At 40.1% G+C, this 27057-nt stretch overlaps 1 protein-coding gene across 1 annotated transcript in view; it reads right to left on the bottom strand.

The window, feature by feature from the left end:
* The window catches only part of LCP1 (lymphocyte cytosolic protein 1), a 50631-nt gene that overhangs the window by 10303 nt on the left and 13271 nt on the right, over positions 1–27057 (bottom strand). The window contains exons 2-13 of the mRNA XM_058670754.1: positions 21110–21198; positions 20338–20501; positions 20059–20188; positions 18701–18833; positions 15793–15874; positions 14234–14399; positions 12416–12558; positions 9572–9667; positions 8213–8408; positions 5974–6052; positions 5328–5442; positions 4343–4476 (exon numbers count right to left, since the gene is read on the bottom strand). Coding sequence (XP_058526737.1) covers positions 4343–4476; positions 5328–5442; positions 5974–6052; positions 8213–8408; positions 9572–9667; positions 12416–12558; positions 14234–14399; positions 15793–15874; positions 18701–18833; positions 20059–20188; positions 20338–20501; positions 21110–21173 — 1502 coding nt within the window. The 5' untranslated portion in view covers positions 21174–21198. The remainder of the gene's footprint in view (positions 1–4342; positions 4477–5327; positions 5443–5973; positions 6053–8212; positions 8409–9571; positions 9668–12415; positions 12559–14233; positions 14400–15792; positions 15875–18700; positions 18834–20058; positions 20189–20337; positions 20502–21109; positions 21199–27057) is intronic.

Consider the following 27057-nt stretch of genomic DNA (forward strand, 5'->3'; position numbering starts at 1 on the left):
GTTTTCATTTGCTAGCAGCCTGCTTATGTCCCAAATGCATGAAGGCATTTCAAAAAGTGTGTGGGAAGATGGAATTAGACAGCAACGTACATTTTCCACAGACTTTTGGAAAACCCCTCCTTGACGCACACTACTGCCAGTTCTCCAACCTGAGAATGCTTCCCAGGCTTACTGATGGGGGAAGATGATGTTAACCCCCACTCTCATTTGCTCCTGGAAGGAAGTGACATGTCCTTTATTCTCTGAGTAAATGGCCAATTGAATACATCCTGTGACAGGCAATGAAACATTCTAGCTTGAACTGGCTGTGAAGTTAATAGGTATGCTAATACATGGCACATAGGAGAAAGAAAAATAATCCTTTCATTTCTTTTGCTTTCATTTACATAATTACTAGTCATTTTCTCTCTAGTAATGAAATTGGTCTCTGACCATGTTCTTACTCTGGGAATTCATGTGTAGTAAACACTCCTGAGAAATATGGCCTATTAATCAGAAGAAGGTGGCAATAACTGACTAGAACTTATCGCATCCATACCAGTTTCAAAGTAGTGTTTTGGGCCACATTTTTATAAAACTTTCAAAACAAAAAATCATCAAGGTGATGTCCAGATATTATGAAATTTAAAGCTAAATACAATTGGCTTGAACTTCTTTTTAATCATTAAACAGAATGTAGCAGAGGTTATTTTGTGTTGTAATCCTTGAATGAATGCAACTCTACAGCTAACAGGAATGCTTGTTTTTTATAGTAAAGCAGTACCAAACGTCAATTTGTTAAGAAATAAATCCATATGTGAAAGACAATAAAGAACAGTTTAGACAACATTTCTGGAAATACACTGGCGAGAATGGGTGTTAGTAGCAACCAGTGGTGCTCCAGATACATGCAGTCAAATAGATGATGGAGCTAGTGCTGCTTTCGTGCTGGAGTTCTCTATACCAGAGAAATTCTAGAACATCTGCCCCCATCATTAAGGACAACCTGCTTTAGAAGTGAGTCAGGATGTTCTGTGCTTGTTAACGTGAATGGGAATCAGGCAGCAAAATCTATTATGATCACTGCTGATTATCATGTCTTATCTGGAAGCACTGACATCATTACACTGAGAACCAATTATGAATAAATACTAGCATCTATATACAATGGCCTGAGAATACAGCTAAACTGCTTAAGGACCCTGCAAGCCTCGTCTTTGCCATAACCTCGTTAGACAGAATGAAATGCGATAGGTGGTTTCTGCAGGCGTTCTTCCAGGTATAAAGGTAAATTCAGTTACACTAATGAACTCCAATAGAGAGATGTGAGATTTCTGCCTGGTCAGAGCCATCAGCATAGGGAAACGAGAAAGGCATTCACAAGAGAACTGTGTCACTCTTGCAGATTTGTTCTTTAAAATCTTACCAGGTTCATGTTTCTTTACCAAAAGTTCTTTATTGATCTCACAATATATTTTCTCATATATCACACTACGTAGTATTAATTAAGTAACATCACCACGTGGTTCTTAAACAAATTTATATGCAATCCCAAAAGTTATCAAAAAGTCTGTATTAAATAATAACTATTTTAAAGCTTTGATAGAGATGAACTGTCATAGAACATAAAGTTCAGACTTCACTTCTACTTCTGGAGTAATGGGGACCAGATTGAAATACCAAAATACAATGACAAATATTTGAAACAATTTTTCACAGACACTAGATAACAAGAAGTATATACAGGATAGCAGCCTCTGAAAGAAGGAAGACAAGCAAGATGAGCCTAAGCATTGTTCCAGTGTGGGGAGTGTTTCCAGGTTGTTGGGCAGGGAGAGGAAGCCCTGGAGTTTGAACGGTCAGCTCTGAAGTTTGTGGGGTAGAATGTTAGAAAGGGGCGAGCTGTGTGGGGAGAAAGGGATCATCTAAAAGGAAAGCTCCAGAGTCATTTTGCAGTGTTTCCCTCCCAGTCATAGCTGAGTGGCGCTCAGGGAATGCATGCTAGGAAAGTACTAGAAGCTGGAGAAATAGTTGCCAGCAACAGAAGGCAGAGCTATCTGGAAGACCAGAACTCAAAATTATTCAGTTGCCACCAGTTGGTGCAGAAAACTTTCATGACACACAGAGTATGATCTCAGTAGGAAGAGGCCAACCAAGGTCTGCAACTAATTAAGTGTAGCATAAGCCTCCAGAGAAGCAAGCTGTATTTAAACAACTTAACTTCATTCCAGGGCAAATTCAAGAATATTTCAAGGAATAAAGAATATCCAACACTCAGTAAGGTAAAATTCACAGTATCAGGCAACAAGAAAACATTCATAGTATCTGGTGACATGCAAAGCAGCTGGAAAGTAGGACTCCACAATATAAAAATTTACACTCACAATTTATAAAAATAAATGAAAAGAAACTGACTCAGAAGTAACAGTAATTACAACTCTGTTTACTCAAGAATATGAGAGGAAAAAAGAGACAGGAGAATCATGAGAAAAACAATGCTTTCAGAAAAAGAAACCAGAAATGTTGAGATAAAAATATATGCTCTGTTTAAGGTTAATAAAGTATTAGAAATTATATTTGTAAAAAAAAAAAAAGGACAAGGGAGAGCTTGCTGAACTAGAAGACACACAATACAAATTACCCAAGAGGAAACAATGAGATAGAAGAACTAAGTGGATGGGCCATGAGTTACGTGGAGAATCAACTTGTGATAACAGAATATATGCACTCAGAGTCACCCCAAACAGGTGTGGGCAGGTAGAGAATGTATATTTGAAGAAATAAAACCCCAGAGGTTTTCAAATTTGGTGGAAAGAACAAATACACACACTCAGTAATCTCAGCAATTCTCAAACAGAAAAGACACAACAGGATCACAAACGGTTCAACACCCACAATAAGAAGACATTTTGGGCCCGGTGGCGTGGCCTAGCGGCTAAAGTCCTCGCCTTGAACGTGCCGGGAGCCCATATGGGCACCCGTTCTAATCCCGGCAGCTCCACTTCCCATCCAGCTCCCTGCTTGTGGCCTGGGAAAGCAGGAGAGGATGGCCCAAGGCTTTGGGACACTGCACCCGCGTGGGAGACCTGGAAGAGGTTCCTGGTTCCCGGCTTCGGATCAGCACACCGGCCTGTTGCGGCTCACTTGGGGAGTGAAACAACAGATGGAAGATCTTCCTCTCTGTCTCTCCTCCTCTCTGTATATCTGGCTTCCCAATAATAATAAAATCTTAAAAAAAAAGAAGACATTTTAAAAGCAGAGAGAAAAAGAAAAACACAGATACAGAGGATCAGAGATAAAAATGACAATGGATTTTTTTGTAGGAAATAATGCAGGCCATAAAACCAAAACTTGTCTTTAAATTAATGAAGGAAAAAGGCATCAACTACATACTCATCTTTCAAAATGAAAAAGAAATAATTTTTCCTGACATAGAGAAGATGAAACAATTCATTGTCAGCAGAGCTGCATTATTAGAGTTACTTCCGGTAGAAGAAAAATGACACTCTATGCAATGTGTATCTACAAACGGAAATGCACACCAGATAGGATAACTATGTGGGTGAATACAGCCTAATCTTCTCTTGTTTGAAAACCCTTGACAGGCAGTAGGCTGTGAATTACATAAATCTGTAAAAGGGTACAAAACATACACACCATGCTACCCACTAATTAAGAGGAAACTGGAGTGGACATATTAACACTAGATAAAGCACGCTTCATAGGTGGGCATGTGGCCTAGTGGTTAGGACACCAGGTAAGATGCTGGCATTCCATCCTGCAGTGCCTGGGTTGGATTCCAGGCTCCAGCTCCCGATTCCGGTTCCGGTTCCCTTTCAGTGCAGACCAAGGAGGGCAGCACATGATGTCTCCAGTATTTGGGTCCCTGACACCCAGCTGGGAGTGAGCTCCTGGCTTTTGGCTGCAGACTGTCCCAGTCCTGGCTATCATGGGAATCTGAGGAGTGACTCAGTGGATGGGAGTTCTCTTTGTCTGTCTCTTTTTCTTCCTGCTTCTTGAATTAAAAAAAAAAAAGCATAAAAATAAAAAAAAATAGGTTTCAGAGAAAAAAACATCATCAGGCATAAAAAGAGTCACTCCATTAGGATCAAGGTATGATTAATTAAGATTAAACAATAATCTACAATGTTTATGATCCTGATAATAACATTTTAAGAATACCTAAAACACAAACTAATTGAACTGAAGAAAAACAAAGAGTAGCAAAATAAAAAGCACTTCTTTGGTTATCAAGTTCTTGTAGAAAACATACTTTCATGGATAAAACCACACACTTAAACATGTGCAAGTGTACTTCTAGGAAAGCAGTCATTTGGTAAAGTCATTCCATGAGTTATTCTACCTTCTCATTAGTTGCCAAATCAAGGCCAACGTCAGAGTACGGTTTCCTTCATTGAGATCTTGTCCAGCAATGCCCACCAGGGAGAACTTTGCTTGATTCTTCCCCAGTTCCACTGCATAATTGCAATTCTCAAGCTGTTAATGAACAGGAAAGCAAACAACTTAGCCTTACCATTTCGCTTATGGGCACTATCAGATAAAGTTATAAAAACACAGAAAATAAAGTGAATATGTGTTAAATGACCATGCAGTCTTAAGATTCCATACTGGTTAATGAAATTTCTATCTTTCCTTAGACAGAAGTTCTCACTGCTACCAAAAAATATTCATAGTACACTCAAAACTGCAAAAATAAAAATGAATTTATTAGTGCAAATTTTTTTTGTGGCTATATCAGACAACACAGAGAGTCCCACACAAGTACTTGTCTGTACTATTTCTAAACTAGCTAAATTCCTGGAGATTCACACAGAAAATTTAGAGATTCCATCCAATGTACACAAATGGTGGGTGGATAAGTAGGGCAGATACTCCTGTGACTACGCCATGGGTCATTAAGAGTCACAGAAACACAAAATGGTGAGAAATGGTTGTGCCAAGTCTGTTGTTACAAAACAATGTCCCACTGTGTTGATGGTAGCCAAACTATCTGTACAAGTTGTCAGTACAAAGCTCCAATTCTTTAGAAAATTAGAATAAGGATCCCTCTGAGAGAGAAAAGAAAGCAAACCCTGTGGGTTTGTTTGCTCTAATTATGTTCACTAGAATTTTTAGATGATAATGTTTTAAGATCTCCAACCTGGAATGATAAATAAGTAATCAACTGAAATAATGGACTCCCTTTAATAAAACTTTTCAGGTTTCTGATTGTTCTGCTATAATTTAATCCTTGGATAAACATTACATATCTAAGTTTGGCCACCTGATGAGGTATTCACAGAGGGCTCTTGTTGGCTGATGGGGACATCAGAATAGTCACTGTTTACCTTCTTCATATTGCCTCCCAGCTTGGGGTACGGTGGTTTATTTACTCTGTTCCAGTCAACAGGGACTTTAATCTTTTCATAGAGCTGGAAGATGACCAGGGCATCTGACAAGTCACTGAACAAAACAAACACAAAGGAATTCTCAGATCTCCAACATTTACTCAGGGTCTACAGTGTGCCAGGCACTTCCATATATATAGGCTTCAGGAACATTCACAGGAAGAATCCTATAGAACTCGCAGGACTAACTCTATCTCTGGAGTGCAGAAACCTTAACTCAGAGAAACTGAGGAATCTTCTTCCTCCCTTCCCTCCTGCTACCACTCCTCACACCATTTCATCCAACAATGTAGCTTTCAGGAAGAGAAACATGGCTTTGACAAACAGCATAGGAGATGTCAAACAGCAAAGTTAAAATTGACTGTCTTGCCTGCTCATGAGAAGATCAGAAGCTGGTGATAGCACATCAACATTTCGCTGAGGCACAAGTTTTGTATTAGTCCCAAAGGAAGGATGGTGCACAGAGCCCAACCTGTGGGCTAAATTAGGCACCTTCCCCTTTTCTACAACGCACACACAGACTGTGAATGGAAGGCACACCAAATCCTACACAGCTCATTATGCATGAGTTCCCACATATTCTTACCTGTACAAATGATTGACCCGAGGATTAACACCCAAGGAGTTCATCCAGTTCCTAAAGGTTCTCTCTTCCCTTGTCTCACCTAGATGAAGGAAGACTTGTTATCTTTTAAGTCCCTAGAAAACATGCCTTTTCATGACCAAAGCTCAACTCATGGGACTACATAAAAGTCAAACAGCAGAATGAAAAACAAAACAAAACACTATGGAATTTGGATGAGGTCTGGTGTGCATTGGTGATTTTCCCCCCATTTCAATCCAACTAATATTTTTTAGCATCTGTTAGTAGTGTGCAGTACCCTGTTTGGGGGTAACTGTTAAAAGTTGGCCATTGAATGCTTATATTTACTTCTTTTCTGCAAAGACAAAAGCTTGAGACATTAGAGATCATGTCTATGAAGCAGATAAAGTTGATATTTGAGTTGAGACAAGAATATATATCATGGGAACAATTTGGAGGGTGGGGAATTATAGCCTCATCTTCTAGGACTAGTCAAAGAAGGAAAGAGCAAAAGACATGGAAGGATGGTGAGGGGTTAGAGTAGGAAATAGCACGAATATGAACCCATAGGGAGAGATGGGCAAAAGCATCATTAACCCATTATGTCTCACCATCCTATATAGAGGGCATCCATCAAAAACTTAAATTGAGCAATAAAAGCATCACTTACAGTAACTGTGGATAAATATCACATTGTTGAAATGATTGCAGAATTGAAAACATGAGACTTAACAGGTTAAGAATACCGGGAACTATTCTGTTCAGAATCTGTATTGTACAGGTCCCAGATGTAAGGCTGTTTAGCAGATAGACCCAACAGCGGAGGTCTGTGAATGCCAGATGGCAGGTTTCCATTTATGTATTAGACAGTGGCAGTCAGTATGGGTCCTTTCTGTTTATGACTGTTATAAATTCTTGAGCAAGACAGATATATAATAGAAGCAGTACCAGGATGTGGTTGGCAGCAGTACACAGAATTACTGAAAGGCAATATGCATTTAAATTAAACACATGAAGGATAACATTTGGCACTAACATGTTGGCACATTCAAGTGTTTGATCAATGGAGGAATATGTTCCTAAGACCAATTACCATAATTGGTAGATGAGGTAATTAGAGTCCAGAAGAACAGAAGAGAAAAACCTCAACCTAGAATCCACTACAAAGGAAAAAAAATATTAGCATTTGCTGACTGGATAGATTTAGGGGTGAAGGAGAAGAAGATACCACCATAGAACCCAAGGTTTTCAGTTTTGGAGACTAAAGAAAAAACAAATGGTGGGAGTAATGGAAATAGAACAGACAGGTTTGAGGTGTGGAAAGGCCACAGGGGCAGGGAGGGATCATCAATCCTGTTTTGTATATGCTGCATTTCAAAAGGCAGAGAAACAGCCCATCAGAGATGACCCAGAGGTAGCTAGAAGTAGGTGATTAGTGGGATTGATATATAGACTTTGGAATCTACAAAATACACAGATTCTTAACCTTGACTATCAATGATAGAAATGCCACTATGTGGGACACGAATTGATGCTGTATTCCCAGCTAGGATAAAGCCATGTGGAAAAGTATCAACTGATACTTAATCTGGATTCCCTTGTTTCAGTGACATTCATTCAATATTGTGTGGTTTATTTTTTTGTCTCAATACTGAAACTAGTCCATAATGAAAAATTCAAAAGAAAGAAAAGGAAATATCTCTGGCCCTTTCATTAGATAGAACTCAAATAAAGCTTTTGTCTCATTTTGGAGTATTATCTCACCAAATATAACTCTTAAAGATTCTGCTTCAAAATACTTCTCTGTACTTCCCACAATCCAATCAAAGAAACATTATATAAGAAACTCAATAAGAACTTTTAGCATAAGTTCCGTATTATTTTTAGGTTGTTAATGACAGTAATTTCTTGCCTCTAGAAATTAACACAGTCCATTAAGTACATAAATTGGGTTTTTGGAACTCCTGGCTTATTTCACCCAATCATTAACTGCATTGTCTTCTGTAAAACACTTAGTGCTGATAATGGATGAAGCCTATATACAATAGGCATGTTATAATGGTATTCTGCTTGGGTGTAATTGACTTGATTAATGCATTATTCTTTTTGTTGCATACTAGATTATTGATGACCTGTTTGTGCATGGGAACGTTCTGCATTTTCTTAGGAGGTGATTTTTGAATTGCCATTGAATTAGAATCCTGAATGCTTTTTCAAACATCTTAAGCAACTGGCTACTGACCTTCCAGAGCTCCCCAGTCGATGTCCTGGTTCTCTGGTTTGTGCAAGGCAGGGTATCTGTTAAAGAGGTTGGCGATGAAAGCCAAGTTCAACTTGGGGTTCCCTCGCACAACATCTGTGGCTGTGACAAACTGCCGGCAGCCCAGCCTCTCTGCTTGCTGCAGCATGCACTCTGCCCTCTGGATGTCATCCTTCTCCTGCAACGAGAGAGCACATGGCAAGGCTGGGTCCTGGCACTGCAGACTCAAAGGAGGTAGACAGATGGTAAAGACACCAGAACCTCTGTGAAACCCATCACATTTATCTCATAAGCATTATTACCTATATGCAACTGCTTAGAAACCAGAAAGCCACAGGTAACAGGAATCTCAGGCCTTAAGGGATGGAGATTGCTCGTTTCTCTCCAATACAACCTGAAGTGGTTGGTTGCTTGGTTTCAAATCAGTGCAGTAGTTTTCACAATCTCACCATTTAACTAGATCTTAATTGTTCTCCACCACAATATTCCCTTTTAAAATTATTTTCTTGCACAGATGTCATAAGACTTTTATCCACAAAAATGTTCACTGATTAAGTACTAAGTTATATACATACTTCCTATTCATAAAGGAATATCTAAGTTAGCATAAGTACTTTTCCCACACTGAGTTGGTATACTTTCAAATTAAAATAAAACAAATTTCATCAGACAACCAAGATATTGTCATTGTTAACTATATGACAATTTTTTTTCCTCAATAGCTTCATATTGAATCACCTACTTCATGTGCTCAAGAAATTCTAGGGAATGTCCAGTCATTTGTACATCAACTCATAACTAGGAAAAAAACTCTGTTGAACTAGGACCCACTGTCCATACAGCCCAGGAGACCATTAATATTCAGAAAACAGAATTTTAAACTAGAATTCTTTCTCAAGATATTGCTCAAGATAATGTTATATTTCAGGCTGAACTCCTCTTTCGTAGAGTTGACTTCAGTATTAAACTAATTTATCTCTAATGATATTAAATGAGGCACCAACATAGGCAAGGCAAGTTCTCAAGATCACGTTGTAGCAAAACTAAAGATTCAGCCCCACTTGGGGATTGGAGAACCTGTTAAATAATGGGTACATACAAAAGCGCCTAGCCTGGAGTGTGACACTGAATTTTCCCTTTCTTTACTATTTGATTTTCAGATTTAGTTTTGCCAATTATTACCAGTCAACTGTTTAACAAATTTAATGCAACTGTAAGCAGAAGTGAACACTCAAGGAACTCCAGCAGCAGGGAGTGGGGTGAACCGTGCACTGAGCAGTGGAACTGCCAATAGGAGGGCAGCATTCTGTTCTCTTACCACAACCGAAGGCAGGATCTTACCCTCAGTCCCGACATGTCAATAACCACAGCAGGAATGCCCTCTTCATCTCCTTTTGGTGCCACCTGCTCCAGCAGGTGGTAGTAAGCTTTTGAGTCCTGTGAGAAATGAAGCAATAACAACTTCAAAAACAGCACTGCTCATTACATTCTTAGAAAGACAATTTCCCAAAAGTAAACATTTCAAGACGGTCACTTAATTAGCAAAGCCAGAAACATTCACTCCTTTGAATATTATATTTCTCTGCATATTATAATGCCCTTTTCTTTTTAAAGGAAGTATAACAAGCAAGAATACAGGGCACACACACCAAACAACCAATAGAAGCAGATATTGCTCTGTTGTCCTTAGGGGATAAAACACCATTTATTTACAGGCATTAAATTATATACGGGAAAATTTATATATACATTTAAATTGCTGTAGAAGTCAGTCAGCTAAGGTTCAATTTTAAAAAGTAGCAGAAAAAGGAAGCAAAAGTTTAAAGCAGAGTTTACAAACACATTTAAATGGACAATCAGCAAAAGAAAAAGATTTTAAAGATAGACAATTGAAATACCATCAAGCAGTTTTATGTCAGAGAAGAAATATGAAGACGATAAGTGTATTTTGTGTTTACCTAGGAGCTAGCAAAAATGATTCTATTCACTTATGGCACATTGGACAAGGAAGCAGCATTCTCAAGCTCTATTTTGGAAATATGCTTATGGCTGAAAAGAATTCACAGAATCATATTCTTGAAAATGCAATTTTTTTCCATTACAAAGTCAGATATACTGAGAGGAGGAGAGATAGAGAGGAAGTGGAGCTGCCGGGATTAGAACCAACGGCCATATGGGATCAAGGCGAGGACCTTAGCCACTAGGCCACACTGATGATATGTTGGAGCTTCTAATTGATCGAGGTGACGCTCTGCTGGCTCTGCCTTCAAACCTGAGAGGGCCTCCCTAAGAGGCCATCGAACTTGAACTGGACAAGTGGGATGCTGGACTCTGTATGGTGTGAACTTTTAATTAGGGAATCTCAACGGAACTTGAGCTGTGGTTATGCATCAAGGTGAAGGAATTCACCATGGGGGAGGGGTTTGGGGTGAAGGGGGTGGGGGGAATCCCAGTACCTATGAAATTGTGTCATGTAATACAATGTAATTAATGAATAAATGAATATATAAAAAAAAAAGAAAAGAAAATGCAATTTTTTAGCCATTAACAGAAACGTCTTGGTTTTAATGTAGTTTATTTAAAGCTATTAAAATTGGCTTAATTTTTCTTAAAGATTGAAAATTCATCTGTCTGCTTTTAAAATGAGGCAGGGCCTGGGTAGAGCAGAAAGATGTACACCAGTTTTCCCCACAGAATTATGAGAACAAGACTGTCAGCCACGGAGGCTGCAGCTGGAGCAATCGAGTCCCATCTCTCTGTGTCCCCTGCAGGTCTTATGAAGTTGCTCAAAGTTCTATACAGCCTTCAGGCACCAGCAGAATCTGCCTACCATTATTATATACATATTTTTAGCCTTGCTAGGGGTTATCTCCCCCTGCCTGACCCTTCTAAACCTTTCTCACTCACTCTAGATGGTGTTCTTCTCGCCTTTGCTGACGTCATGTGATGTGATGATGCCTGCTAAGGGACAGGCTGCTCAGGTACCCCCATTCCAGCAGTGAGCTTAGGAGGATCTACTGGTTTCTGAGAGCAGGCACAGCCACTGTCTAAGAGCTCTCAGCTTTGCAAGAAACTCAGTGTCTGACACAATTATACCTAAAGCACAAAGTTATTATGATTCCAAAGAACACAACAACTTAGTGTTGGAAAGCAGGCAGAATTAGGGCTGAGAACAAGTAGCCTAATCTGGGGCAGAAAAGTCCAGAGCCTCACTGTTGGGTGCCAGAGGGGTTCTTGTTAAGCCCCAGTTTAGTTGGTAGTACTAGAAGAATGTTAAGAACAAATGAGAGATGTATGGTTAGAAAATGAATTTGGCTTAGAATCTAAGGAATGTGGAATTTTTCCAACTAGAAGCTTTGGTCTAACCTGTACTGCACCTGGCAGACCCTGAGTTCTCCATGCCACTGACAGCATGAAGCTGCTCCTCCAAGACTTACAAGCCTGGGTGGGTGTTTGGTGAGTCATATGACCTCTCCTCTTACTGTTTCTCTTGGGAGGACATTTCTTTGATTTTGAACAATGGAGGCCTCAAATTGCACCCCAGCAGCTTACACTATTTCCTGCAAAGAGCTGCTTTTTCACATTTTCACTGTTCTATCTCAGCCCATCTACCATCAATGCCAAAAGTTCATTCCTTATGCCTTGACATGGGGCTTTCCATACATTTGGACTGTACAGTGTTCGCTTGCTTTAGCCTTTCCCCTTGTGGATCTCTCCACCTCAGCTCCCTTAATTGTGCAATGAAAGAACATGAGTCCTTACCTGAAAGGGCTGTTGTGAGGATTAAGTGAGCCAACATACATGTCAAACATACCTAGCAGATAACAGGCACCAGCTTTGCTATCATTAGTGTTATCAGAAGTCATCCTCTAAATCCTCTTTTATAAATGCCTCCATTTATAAAACCAGACAAAAGGAGACCAATATCTTGCTCACTCTCTCTACACCACCAGATATTGAAACTCCATGAGAGACCCATCCCACTTGATGCTGTTCTCAGACTTCGAACAGATCGTAGAGTCGCAGAGGGCCTTGGAAGGACAGTAAGTGGCTCCAGAGCAGCACCCTGGTCAGCCAGCCCTGCAGCTGTTGAGGAGAACAGACTTGGTATCTCTGTCTTTTCTCCACGAGTGGCCAATCCCTGCTCAGGGCTGCATCCAGTCCCGTTCAGAGATCATTCCCTACCTTGATGTCCGTGCTGAAGTTGCTGATTTTGTTGCAGCCTGCATTCTCCAGGTGGTAGTTAGCCCATCTCAACAGAAGGTCTTCAGGGGACAGTTTCATCAAATCCTCTAGGCTCTCCCCTTCTCTCAAAAGAGCAATCAGAGCTGAGGAAGTAAAAAGGAAGAAGAAAGAAAAAGAAAAAAAAACATGAAGAATGATAAATACAGGGGACTGGTATATTTTCATGATTTTCAGTGAGCTCTACTAGAAGGCTCTAGCCTTGAGAAAGAGTTCTTATATCTTTTCCTATGCAACAAACACCTCGTTACCATTTCCTGAAAACAAATCTGTGCTGTTGTGAGTTTATTTACCATCCCCATGTAATAGCTGGAATGTACAAGGCACCAAGAAAATGCAATGTTCTGCTTAAGAACATCAGGGCACAGTCCCCCAAAGAGCCAAGAGTATTGGTTCAGAATGCTGTACAAGGTCCATCACACTACACTGCGTGACATGACAACACTCTGGCTTTTAAGAGATCAATTCTGAAATAATGACAATGTTCTCTTGTCTATTCCCTTAGGTGTTTTATATTTCAGATGCTTATCTGCAAAATTAGAGCAACTCAACAATGTAATCAGCTCTCCTCTATGTTTTCTCCAATGCACAAAGGTGATTTTGCTCAGTCAGAAAGTTTAAATTTAGTTGAGGTTGTTCTTTGCAAATCAATATTCTTTCTCATGAGTTTTAAAATATCTGCTTTCTTTCCCCCTTTCTTTATATTATGTTGAAGACATTGATTTTAAGGTGTTGCCTCAGGGTTCATTACTGGTCATTGTGGCTTGAGTTTATCAATAAAAATAAATTTGTATATCTGAAGATTAATCTTTGATAAAATTTCCTATCGGTAGGATTTGTACCTACAAAGTGAAGGATAATAGTGTGTTTTGTGTGGTACTTATCAAGGTCTACAATCTCAGTCAAAGCAGTTGGGTTGTTACTGTTTAAGTGTAGATGGAATGGTGGGAGATAACAGAGTAAGACTGGTAAGTACTTATTAAGAACTTTAAAACCCATTAAATATATATATTTTTTACTGTGTTTCTTTTATTGCATATGTTTAATATGCATAATTTAATGTTTTTATCTGATATGTAGACAGTGAGGTTACGATGTAAGTGAAACAAAGTAACATACCTATCAACTCAGTTTTCTTTTTTACTATTTCCTTCCCTCCTACTCTTCTTTTTTCCCTCCTTGCTTCCTTCCTTCCATTCTTCCTTCCTTCTCTCAGGTAATATTACCTAAAATCTACTTCTTGGCAAATCATTCATATGCAATACACTATTATTAAATATAATCTTCATGTTGTACATTAGCTCTCTGGAATCACTCTTCAAGTATAACCTTGGTTCTATATCCATTGACCTACATCTTCCTGTATAATGTTGATTAGACACAGAGTTTATCTCAATCTGGTATTTGCAGCACACTAAATGGGATGCACTTCATAAAATGCAAGCTACAAGTAGCACATTTGTTATGAACCATTTGAAGCAAAATGAGCTTTGTAAAAAGCTCCTGAGGTTAGAGTCCCAGACAGATGAAGCTATATGCGTTAAACAAACATTATGATTAGTCTGTGGTCTTAAAAAGCCTTTGCTCTGTCATTTATAAATGACCGGTCAGTGTGGATAGAATCTATTAAGTTAGTACTATGGACTCAATAAAACTACACTTTTCAAAACTAGCAGATTCCTGACATCTTCCATCCTGAGTCCCAGTACATGCATTACTGGAAACCCAGGCCATTAACAATGTCTGAAACTTTGCTCTTACCTTCATTTCTGCTGAGTTCAATGTCAGCAAACAACCCAATTTTGATGACTTGCCACAGAAGTCCAAGGACGAGATAAGGCTTTCCCTCCTTCAGGTCCTCAGCTCCAATGTTAACCACATGGCACCCAATGGCTGATGCAGAGTTCAGAGCCAGGTTCAAGTTTTCCTATGAGAGAAAAAAGTATGTGGGTTTTGTTCTTTGACTTTATAGATACCAAGAGATTATTACTGATTGGCAAACTCAACCACATTTTCTTTCTGGAAAGTTTATAAAGATCTACAGACATGATTCTCTTTAGATTCAGCATGATGAAAAGCAGTAAATGATAACTAAAGGAGAAAACCCCGTAGTCCAGACGCTGAGCTTACGCAGACACCTCTTCAGTTACACCTTCACCCAGAGTGGGAGACCCATTGCAGTCAGCATGAAGCTGAGTCTTTATCCATCTTGTGATTGATGAAATTAACACCCTCAGCATCTCCATTATCCAGAAATACAAGCTCCCTTGAGGACAGTCATTGTTTTGTCACTGGTCATCATTGGTAATACAATTGATGATGTAAATTAAAACCATCAAAGAGATTAACAGAATAGTTTTTTGATTTGCGATTGAATATTAAGAAAATGAAAAGATATAAATCAACTCCTGGAAAAGAAGTAATTTTTACTAGGACAACTCATTGAGCAGTCAAAACTTACTGTGAACTTGAGTTCACACACACACACACACACAGATTTTATGACCTCTTTACTAACAACAATGCATGTGATGTAACTCATACCCAGCTGGAATACAATTTATAAGATTTTCAATCTAGGGTTTATGGACTATTTTTGGGTCTTTAGGAGAAGACATCAGTGTCAGAATGGTGAAGAAATTGTTTTTATGGAAGATTACAAACTAAACAAAAGCCACCAATCAGTTGGTAAGCAAACTGTCTTCATGGTCCATGGGGGGCCAACATTACAAGTAAACTTCACATTAAATGCATTCATATGTGTTTCACACTGCTCTCAGCTCTATTACTACTTGCATTTTGAGGCATACAGGTTTGTTTCAATCCGAATAGAATATAATACATCATTCATAATTTCAAAAATGAGATACAACCCTGAGGAACAGAGTCACAATTATGTTAGAATATTAGAATAGAGACAGAAACACAGCTTACTGAGTGTTGACCACCACTCCAATTAATCAACAAATTGAAGGAATTAAAGTCAAGCTGCATTTATTATTCTCATAGTTGCAGCCAATCTCACTGTGAAGGCTGCCAGAGCACTTCCCGGTCTTCACGCCCCTTCATTTCTTAGAAAGGCCCGTCTCTTCAGCTTCCCTGAACTATGAAAATCTCCCCAAATTTCCTTCTAATACTTACTACCTTATTAAAAGACAAGGCAGGGATATTTCCTTGTGCCCCCAATAGGTACAAAAATTCACCAGCCAAAAGACGAGGTTTGGGGAATAAGGTTTGGGCACCTGAAAAAGGTCAACTGCAGGTCCAGTGCTCATCCATACTAAGCAGTTCCTGTATTAAGGTTACACAGGGAGCTATACCTGAATGGTGAAAGGTGTGAGCTTCTTTTTGTTGATGGTTCGTTCATCAATTGTGTCTGGCACTGACAGGTTGATCATTTTACTGAAAGAGAAACAATGAAGAGAAAGCAGATTGTTGAGTAACAGAACAAATTCAAGTTCCAGCATTCATTGTTGAACATAACAGCAACCTAATCTGTGCTACCCCAAGTCTAGATGGAAAGTCAGCTACACAATTTTGACTAGATTCCAAACTTTCTGTGGGAGAGGTCAGTGTCCTGAACCCAGACCTGTGGTAAGAAATGACTACTCTAATTCATTCAGCCACCAAAGGAGCTGCAAATGTTCCTGATTTCCTTAGCACATGAAAGCAAATTTCCTAAAAAGGTACTTTTACTTTCCTAGCCATGAAAATTGTAACATTTAAGTAAAAGACTACATTCTGGTCTTACATGATGACTACATTTCTTTTAAAGCTTGACCAAACTGGGCCCAGCTCGGTGGCCTAGCGGCTAAAGTCCTCACCTTGAACGTGCCGGGATCCCCCTTGGGCGCCAGTTCTAATCCCGGCAGCTCCACTTCCCATCCAGCTCCCTGCTTGTGGCCTGGGAAAGCAGTTGAGGACGGCCCAAAGCCTTGGGACCCTGCACCCACGTGGGAGACCTGGAAGAGGTTCCTGGTTCCCGGCTTTGGATTAGCGCAGCACTGGCCATTGTGGCCACTTGGGGAGTGAATCATCGGATGGAAGATCTTTCTCTCTGTCTCTCTTCCTCTCTGTATATCTGACTTTGTAATAAAATAAATAAATCTTTGAAAAAAAGCTTGACCAAACTTAATAGCTTTAATAATCACAGTTTTTTTATCCTTCTACAGCTATAATTTTATCAGTTTTCCCCACTAAACATCTAGCATATTGATCAGCCACCCAGAACAAGCAATGATTTTTTAAAAATAGATTTTATCCAAGTTAGTATTGTTTCAGCCTTCAATTGGGGCACAAAAGATAAATTTCCTTAGGTCATCACCATCTTATTTAAATAAAGGATACATTGATCATGCAGCCAGAGCAAGTGTGATTTTTTAAAAGAAGAACTGATTTTATTCAAATTATTATCATTTCAATGTTTACTGGAACACAAAAAGAATTTCCTTAGTTTACCACCATGCTATTTTAAAAAAATAAATTGATAAAAATATCTAAAAAGCACAACAAAATCAAAGAACCCTAATTGTGAGTACTTCTTTTCAAGTGAAAAACAGCATTAATATTTTTTCCTAACAATTACTAACCTAACAATTACTAACAATTTCCTAACAATTACTAATCCTTTTATGATTGCTCTTTAAAGATACAGTTTCATAACTTTTGTGTATGTATATGTATTCATTCACATATTTAAATAAAATACACTTTATTGAAATTTAGCAAAACCCATGAATTATTAGTTGAAAAATAGGAAACAATGGAAAAACTATTAGCTCTGAGAGATGTGGAGAAATGGGTGGCTTCATATCCCTGTCTCAAAAAGCTTAGTCGAATTACAGAGATGAAACGTATAGCTATGAATTTATCTAACAGTTCTAAACAAACATAACGATTCACAAACCATTGAAAGCAATGTTTCCTTCTAAAGTCAGCACGGAAGCTGATGTTTTGGCATGTCGGGTTAAGCGTCTGCCTGAAATGGTGGCAGCTCATGTGAGCACCGATTTGTGTCTCAGCTGCTCTCTTTCCAGTCCAGCTCCCTGTTAAGGCACCTGGGAAGGCTGCAGAAGATGGCCCAGGTGCTTGGGTCCCTGTCACTCATGTAGATCAGCATGGAGTTCTTGGATATTGGCTCTGGCCTGACCCAGAACTGACTGGTGATGCCATTTTAGGGGATGATCAGCAGGTGGAAGATCTCTTCAGCTCTCCCCATCTCTGTCATTTTGTCTTTCAAATAAATAGAGCAAGATAGCTCTTTATAAAAAGTCAGTGAAGGGAGAGATGCTAGGGTATAGGTTAGCCAGAAAACTCCATGGTAAATGCAAAGGGGCAGAAGGATGAGGAAGGGCACTCTTCAAAAGGAAATGCAAGGCAAACAAGCCAGAGTTACAAGTAGACTGGAGTTGCGGGGAGCAAGCAGGTTCACTGGTGCCTCAGCCATTCATGCCAACTCTGACTGGGGGCCTGGGAGTCACATGGTCTTGGCAAGCAAGACTAGATGGAAGACTGGGGCCTCCTGACAGATCAGAACTTGACCTTATTTTATTTTATTATTCAATTTTCTTTTTTTACCAGTTGAATTTAAACATGAAATTGCATGATGAAATTAAATCAGTAAAACACAGAAAATAGTATTTCTCTGATTAGACTGCAGGAGGGAGAAATGATGTCTTGCTCACTGCCACCTCCCCATCACTATGGCCCACAGTGGTGGGGAAGCTCCAAGGGCCTTTATCAGGCACACTGTCCTGCCCTGAGCAGCACTGCATTCAGAGGCCTGCTGAGCAGACAGACTTCCTGCCTCCTCCAGGTACTTTCCACAGGGAGTTGTGTATTTGTGAGCCACTCAGCAGACCCTTTGCTGAAGGACCAAAGTTTGTGCTGGTTTGCTTCAGTTTCCCCTCCCAGCTTATCTGCTCTCTGGATAGCCCCTGCTCAGACACAGCAAAACAGCAGGTGGCCCTCAAATCATGTTTGTGACCTTGTATTACTTTCATCTTTACTGCTATTTATATAAACAGGTACTGTGCGTGCCTTCTCTCCACCCAAGCTATAGCACTTTTATATTTCTCCATATAAATGGAATGGGAAATCATTCTGAGTTCTTGGTCCAAGCAAGATAAATCCCAGATGCAGCTGAGCAGCAGAGGAAGTTGGCCCAGGATAAACACATCAGTGCTGCTGCTCCATACAATAGGAAACCAAGAAGGGAGTGTTCCGTACCAAAGGACGATGCCATCCCCGACAGCATTGAAGAGATCGTTGGTGTTTGGGTTCATGGGGATGACATGCTGGCAGTCAGGATCATTTTCCAGGGCTTTGTTTATCCAGTTGACAAAGGCATACTTTTCTTCCTCTGTGGGCAAGTGATCATTGGCAAAGTGAAGGTTTGAAATAAACACAACTATCCACAGTGAGCTCAGATTCTTATACCCAAGAGAAAGGTTTCAAGGTTATTCAGTCTGTTCTCTAATGTCTGCTGTTTATTGGCTTTTAAAAATATCTCAGACTACTTGGGAAACAGATACAAATCTGTGTTCATTCTGGGACATAAAATATGCAGACTTAGAGCCAAACAACAACTATATAAAATATATATATAGACAGACTCTATTTAGAAACAAATATCCAGTTTTATATCTAGAATCTAGATATATTCTAAATATACAAGTGGTCTAATGCTTACAAGCCAAAACTCAGAGCTCTGGTTGTAGCCCTGATGATTTAAATATTGGATGACCATGGATAATTCTCAGAGCATCTCTAAACTTCTTTATACAATTTCAATCAAGTTGCAATGGAACTGAATAATTTGTGGCACTATATTTCTTTCCTATCAGGAAAATTGTCCTGAGTTGGTCTTAGAAATTTTAATACAGCCTCAAGTTGTGCCTTATAATTCAGCACCTTTTCTCAAATTGTGGTTCACTGAAAATGAGCATCTCTTGTGGAAATCCTGAGTGATCCCAGTTTGTGTCATACTGCAGAGTGCACCACCACTGTGCAGATTCACAAGGTACTTCTGACAGAGCAAGGCTCTGCAAATGCCTGAACTCACAAATAAAAAGCCAAACTCTGAACAAACCACCACAGACGTCTGAACTAGTAGAACTTTCCATTAACATTGATGGATTCGGAGTAAATATGCAACATTTTTCCAGAAGGATGAAAATACAACTTTTTGATCACTTGGCAGGTGTTAGAAACAATCATGAAATCTGAAGAAAGGAACTTGAGTAGCCATTTCCATCCGCAAGATTTACAAAGGAATGTAGTCAGCCTTTGTTTTCTAAGAGCTGGTAAGATTATCGAGTACCAGACCCTCCACGGAGAAAGGACTGCTGTTGGATCATGTTTCTGGAACCAGCCCAGTAACGCACAGGAAAACAGGTAGGAGTCTGTGAAGAAGTGTTAGCCCCAGTCATTGTGTGCAGCTTTAGGTTTGAATACCAAGGTCAGATTCTGCAGGCCATGAAGGCATGGTTCTTTTCTACACTCTCCCATCTCTTCATCCCAACAAAGCTCTCTGGTCATCTCAAGACCTTTTTCACCCCCAATTCCCACCCACCAACACAGCCTACCTGAATAGGAATGCTGGGTGCCAACACTGGATTGCTCCGAAGTACCACCAATTGCACAAATCCCTTCTTTTTTATTGATTGCTTTTCTAAATGTCTTGGCAACCTCTGTGCTTTTTAGGCCATGGAACAGCTGCCAAAATACAGGAAAATTTTAGAAATCCGAGCAAGGATCAAGAACACTCACAAAGGGAAGAGTTATGGAATACTGAGGCAAGAAGAGTAGAAGGAATGTCTGAATGTCTTTGAAATGCATCTCCTGGTATTCTGTGTTGCACTCACCTTGATAAACTCATCAAAGCTGATTTTCCCATCTTGGTCCAGATCACCTGTGGCCATCAGGTTTTCTGTAATTTCTCTTACTCTGTAGCCAGGCAGAGGCAAGCAAGCAGCCTTGAATAAATCATTCAGCTCATTGCAGCTGATGTATCCACTGCCATCAGTATCTGCAATGCAAAATATACCCTGAAGCTTCTGGACTATTCAAGGGGGCACTCAAGAGGAGGTGTGAGGACAGGGAAGGACATTCAGAGGTCATGACACAACCTCAGGAAAGAGTCAACATTTCAAAAAGGCCTGTTGCTGCGGGAGACAGGCATCAGCATTACTCCCAGCATCTACAACACAAGACTGAGAAGTACCAAGCAAAGGTTCTGGCAACTGAATCTGAAAAAACTTCGGTAGAAACTCCTAACTATATTACAGATGTGGTGATAAGAGTCAGAGAAGATATGCAATAGTATTAAAACAAAAGCAATCAAATAAGGCATAGAAAGACATAAAGGATGAAACTTAGGGGTCATTTTTAGGAACACGCTACAGGTGGGAAGCAGTCTCTTATCAGGTGTTGCTAGACAAAGAAGTTCTTGTCTTGAAGTGCATCTTTCCAAATATAGGCTCTTCAGGTCCTCTAGCCAACACCACTGGATTCCCATCTTTATCCTATTTGACTCATGTTACGGTTCCACTGAAGGTGCCCTGAACAGGAATGCTGGGTGCTACCCTCATGGAAAGGGAAGTTGGCAACCTGAGGTACCCAGGTAGGTCTACTCACCAACTTTGGCAAAAGCCTCTTGGAGCTCCATCATTTCCTCATCAGACACTGATCCTCTGGCCATTTTTCCACTGCTTTAGGCAACTAAACTGGGGAAGAAAAGAGAGGAATGACATCTGTGCAGCTTAATCCTAAAGCATCACATTAAGGGGCAATTCTTACTCATTTCATGAAGAGATACTCTTCCGCATCTCTCATGATACATAAGTTTCTTTTCAAAGGTGAGTCAGAAGTAGCATTTTTTCAGTCCTCCATGAGGACTCCCTTGGAGTCTCCAAGCATGGTCCCCAACAATTTACTCCTTCCCTTTATACACAGACTGCTTCTCACATCAAGAGATGGAGTTTATTCTTCTCCCCTTGAATTAGGGCAGACTTTGACCACTGTAAGGAATGCTGGAACTGAAAACTTTGGCTTCCTTCCTTTTGCAATGTTCATTATTAGGATGTTGCCTCTTGAGACTGAACCACCATACTGTGAGATGCTGAAACCACTGAAAGATATGAGAATGAGAACCGAGTACTCAGGTGAGAAGTCCTTGTTGAGCTCCCAGATGACAGCCAGTAGCAGCTGCCAGCCACCTGAGAGGCCACTTGGGACTTTCTGGCCCATTTGAGCGTTCAGATGACACAGGGTGCCAGCAAACATCACGTGGAGCGAAAAAGCAGCCAGGTGTGCTCTGTCAGAACAGACAAATGTTTTTGGAGTAATTTCTCATACAGCAATATAGGACAAACATATTCTTACATAAATGTCTTTTTTTCTCTTTTGAAGTCTCTTTATATTCAGCTAAAATGACACACTTAGCAAGGAAGTCCATCAGCTACTTATAATATTTAGGGGCGAATGAAGGGAATCTGACTCTTCAATAATTCATATATTATAACTGGGGAGAAGTTTTCTTCTCCAAAGAGTTAGACTTGCTGACAGTGCTGGTGCTTGAGTAACTTCCTATTCCCTGTGTGCATTGTTGCTGGCCTCTAGTGGGGAGAAAAAGAATGAAAGAGAAAATGTATTTTGTTGCCCAGGTGTTTAGCTAATCCACATTAGCATGTTTCCAATAGGCAGTCATAGAGGCTGGCTGAATTGCCCCAGTGGGGAATGGCACAATGACGTGGAAGGGTGGAGAACAGAGTATTTCAAATTATAACTATATTTTGGATATTTTAGTGGTAACATCGATCTTCCAAATACTTTAAATTTATGACACGATGTTTTCATTGATTTTCTTTTTTATATTTTTATACCATGTTGTGTTGCTATTTTTGTTGTTAATGGTAACCACCAATCAATCACACACACAAAAAAACAACAGTTTTAACAGTAAAACCTAAAAGCCCCAAATAAGTGACATTCAATTTTACAAATCTGCCTTCATTCTCCACCAGCTTATCCTGCTGCATGCATGTATCAGTGCATTCCAGCTTGGGTTTGCTCAAGAAACACCATATTAACAGAAATGTCATGTCTAAATAAAAGCAAACAAACAGCAAGTTTGAGAAATTTAGTTAAAAATATCTGTATATATGGTGTGTGTATATATAGAAAAAAATCTCTGCCAGTCCTGTATTTTATTTTCTTGTTACGTGGTTGATCTATGAGAACTCCTGGGAGCATGATTTGAAAATCACAGAACTATACTCACTGTTACATATTTATTCAATTAAAAAATCTACTTTTATCAATAATATTTTGATTTTAACATTTGGTTTGTATATCTAAGAATATATTAGTCCACTGGGTTGTCTGAAAGAAGATAAAAACTTTGGAAGGCTTATTTGTAGAGATAAATACAATCTCATTTACATAATAACTCCAAGAAACAGACATCTATGAGTTCAAATCTTTTTCTCCTTCCTTCCTGAAGGAAGAGGAGTGACTAGGTCATCTTTTCTCTCCTCCCACACCTCTACTCAGGTTCCACACCTTCTGTTCCTATCAGTCACTCATTTTATCCTTTCATCCACTAAGCAATTCTTGTGAATTGTCCAGAACATGGAAGATTAAAAGCTACCCTGTGATGAGCCTGTCTAGGCATTCCAACTTAAGATGCTTCTGCTCTCCCATGCCAAGGAATCAAGGCTGCTGTTTGAAGACATTAGAATATAATTATGAATACGTTGTTAAATTTTGGTGGCTGATTTCAATTGGTTCTCACTTTCACCCATGCTACACATGTGCATTATTACAAGGCTCCCCCACTAGGGTTTAGGAAGGTCTTGTACAATGTACAAGACTTAAGGTACCTGAAGTCCTATAGCTGGCTTACACTTCCTGTGTTTAGTATTTGAACCTCTTGGTTCACAGGTGCTCATGAGATTATGAGATAAAGTTGTTCATTGACCACATGTTTTATGAATATCCACTAAAAGCAACCATTGTTCTTCACTTAATATCAGGCATGTTACACTAAGCCTGTAGCTACTCTAAAGGCAAAGAAACAATGTTAAAAACAAGAAGGAAAAATGGATCTCTGGATCTAAGTATGTCTTTTCCTGTGGTGTAGGAATGTTAGATTTTAGAGACCTGTAGGAGACACTTGATATACAGAAATGTGGGTAGGACATGAAGCCACTTGTTAAGTGTGAAGAGTAGGGTAAGAGAAGAAACAAAAGAAGCACAGTGCTGGGTAATAACAAAAATTTTTAAAAAAATTTTTAAAGATTATGATATAGTTTTAAAAGCAGAGCAAATATTTTAGCATTAAATTTTAAAATGCATGGAGAAAAAAAAGTCATGTAAAACCATGACCAATTATTTGAGTGGATGGGAGAGAGGATGAGGGAGAGAACGCTCCCCGCCCGCAGGTTCACTCCGCACACACCCACAATGGGGCCAGCCTGCAGCTAGTGCAGGTCTACCACCTGAGTGGTGGAGGTTCAAGTACTATTTCTTCTCAGGACGTACTCTAGCAGAAAATTGTACTCAAGCACAGAGGCAGGTCTTGAACATAGGCACTCTGACATGGGAAGTAGGTATCTTAACTAGCATTTTAACCCTGAGATCCAATTCACCACCAGCCCTCCATGACTCCTCGATCACATGTGGTTTTTAAACATGGCAGATAAGTTAATGTGAAAAACTTTTTAGCATCTGTAACAAACTTTTCCAGAAATTTCTGAATGGGAAGGGCCAATGTGGTGAAACCAAGTAGTGAGAAGTATGTTAGGTCACAAGAATTCAAAACTATTGTTTCAGCAGCTAAAGCAAGAGAGACTCAGATGGAATTAGTTTAAAAGGTGAATTGGAGAAGGGATGGTCAATGGCTGGAGTTGTTCTGATACATTTTGTTATCGTTGAACTTTTTAAAAAATCATTCTAGTTAAGAAGGAGTCCTGTAAATACAATTTAATTTTTAGAGACACAAGGAAGCTCAGGAATAACTTAGCACTTCCTCATTTTATAGGAGAAGGAAGTAGAAGGACCAGTGTGGTGAGATGCTTTGTCCATACACATATCCCTCAAGGCAGTGCCAGGAAGTAGGTGGGAAATGAGCAGAGCAGTGTAGGGTTAGAATTATCAGAGCCTTTAAAGTCCATAGCAGAGCAGAGACATTCAGCTAATTGAAGTGAATGTGCATTTGTGGAAAACAGAGCAACAGGAAGAGAAAATAATTCACATAAGAACCTCCAGGTCAGACCATTTCAAAGAAAGATCCTGTTGGCATTAGAATCAAACATTAGCTACACTGTCTTCCAAATGTTTGCATGGGGGGGGGGGGGAAACGTATGCATTTGAACTCATGCTTACTTCAAGGTGTGGGCTAGCAGAATGTCAGTCAAGTTAGTAAGGATGATGAGTGAAGGTTTCTGGTGGCAAAGCAGTGGCACCACATTGGCAGCAAACTAGAGACAGCACTGTGGCCACGGGCCATGCTGTGCTCTTGGGAGCCTAAACTGAGGGCCAATAAGAGCATGGGCTATCCAGGGCACTAACAAACAGCATCTTCACTTTGCTTTGCCACTCTGCATTGCGAGTGGCCCCTGTCTAACGACTCTGTCATCTAATTTCTCCCTGCCGCAGAGACCATTTTAAGGTCCCTTGCACATCAGTGGTAAATTCTTGAACTCCACTTCTGAATCACAATCTCAAATCTCAGACCACCCATCTACATCATGTCTGGATGCTGGCTTTTTCTGCAAGCGCTTTGATTTATTAAATCAAGTAGCTACAGAACCCCAAGATATTTAGTCAAAGTACTATGCAGACCCAGCACGATAGCCTAGCAACTAAATTCTCACCTTGCATAAGCCAGGATCCCATATGGGCTCCAGTTAATGTCCTGGCTGCTCTACTTCCTATCCAGCTTCCTGCTTGCGGACTGGGAAAGCAGTAGAGGATGGTCCAAAGCCTTGGGACCCTGCATCCACAAAGGAGACCTGAAAGAAATTCCTGGCTCCTGGCTTCTGATCAGCTTAGTTCCAGCTGTTGTGGCCACTTCAGTGAATCAGCAGACGGAATCAATCTCTCCCTCTTTCTCTCTCTCTCTCTCTGTGTATCTTCCTTTCCAATAAAAATAAATACATCTTTATTAAGAAAAAAAAGTACCATGCATTTGCCTTTGTTAAAAAAATGGGAAGACTGTGGTTTTTTTGTTTTTTAAAATCACAATTCCCTTAAGACAGTGGAGTCTGAGTTTCAACAGAGCTGGTACTTCCCAGATCAGTGGCAAAAGGGACTTTCTGAGAACGGGTTATTATGAAAGTACTTGACTCAGGTTTCCTGAAGTCTGAACACAGAAACTATTGGTAGGAGTCTATTAGTGAGCACAGTGCCGTGGCACTTACAGAAGGAAATGCATTCTCTGAAGTGCATGTTGAGATGTAACTGGAACGTTTTCTGAGCAGTTTCCGAACTGATCGTGAACGAAGCAGAAGGGAGGAGGAGAGGCGGCCTGCCCAGACTCACTTCTCCCCAGTCACTCCTGGAGAGTGGCAGTGCTCCGCTGCTGTGCTGAGATTCAACAGTTGGGCACCTCATTAGGTAAGCTGGCAGGATCGGGGAGGCACCTCTAACCCGGCCTTGCAACATCCAGGTGCTCTTTTGAATATGCCCCCCTTTCCCTGCAACTTGACTTGGGGGGAACGTAAAATTGGACACTCAGAATTCCAATTCCTAGCTCTATCGCAACATATTTAGTACATATCCATTGGTGTGGAATCAGCCAACTTTCAAACTCCTCAATGAGTAGCCGGTAACACAAAACACTGAGCAATGCTAATGTCTCCATCTTTAGCATCAGACAGTGATGACTAAAGAAATGAAACCATGTAACATGTAAGACTAAAGCAGAAGTCAAATACCATATATTCTCTATGTTCAATAATCCTGCTTTGGCATAGGTGACCTAATAATCTCAGGATACACTTTGCAATGGATACACGGATGCCTAAGTTTTGTGTACAAGATGGTTTTAAAAACACATAAAAAAAAAAAAAAAACACCTTCATTTTCAAATAGCCAAATGATCGTAAGTGGCCTTGAACAGATAGCCATCTGAAGGGACACTCATGAGTCATTTGTCTAGTCACTCTACATGATTGTCTTGCTCACCCTGTGGACACACCACCCTTTCCCGGTCTGCTCCAAAGTGCCACAGGCTTCTTATTTCTGTCATCTCTGACAACAAAGGCAGCAGGAGGAGGGCAGACAAGGCTCAGGCAAGGACATTCTCTCCTGATGCTCTCTGCAGACTCTTATGGGAAGCCAGCTGCTGGGGACTCCAAACCTGATCATCCAGGAGTATTCTGGAATTGTCTGTGCTGTGACCACTCCACAGAGAGGCTCCTGAAGTTGCCCAGAACCAAGCACACAAGTCTTGGCTGCATCGCCTACCCAGGAGTTCCCATCCTTTACTCCTCCCTGTTGTATATTCCTGATACCTCCTATTCCCACCACATTACCTGCCCTATTGAAGAAGCACCACACAACAAGTTATTGTGAGCCAA

Source organism: Ochotona princeps, chromosome 12 (genome assembly GCF_030435755.1).
Source record: "Ochotona princeps isolate mOchPri1 chromosome 12, mOchPri1.hap1, whole genome shotgun sequence".
NCBI lineage: Eukaryota > Metazoa > Chordata > Mammalia > Lagomorpha > Ochotonidae > Ochotona > Ochotona princeps.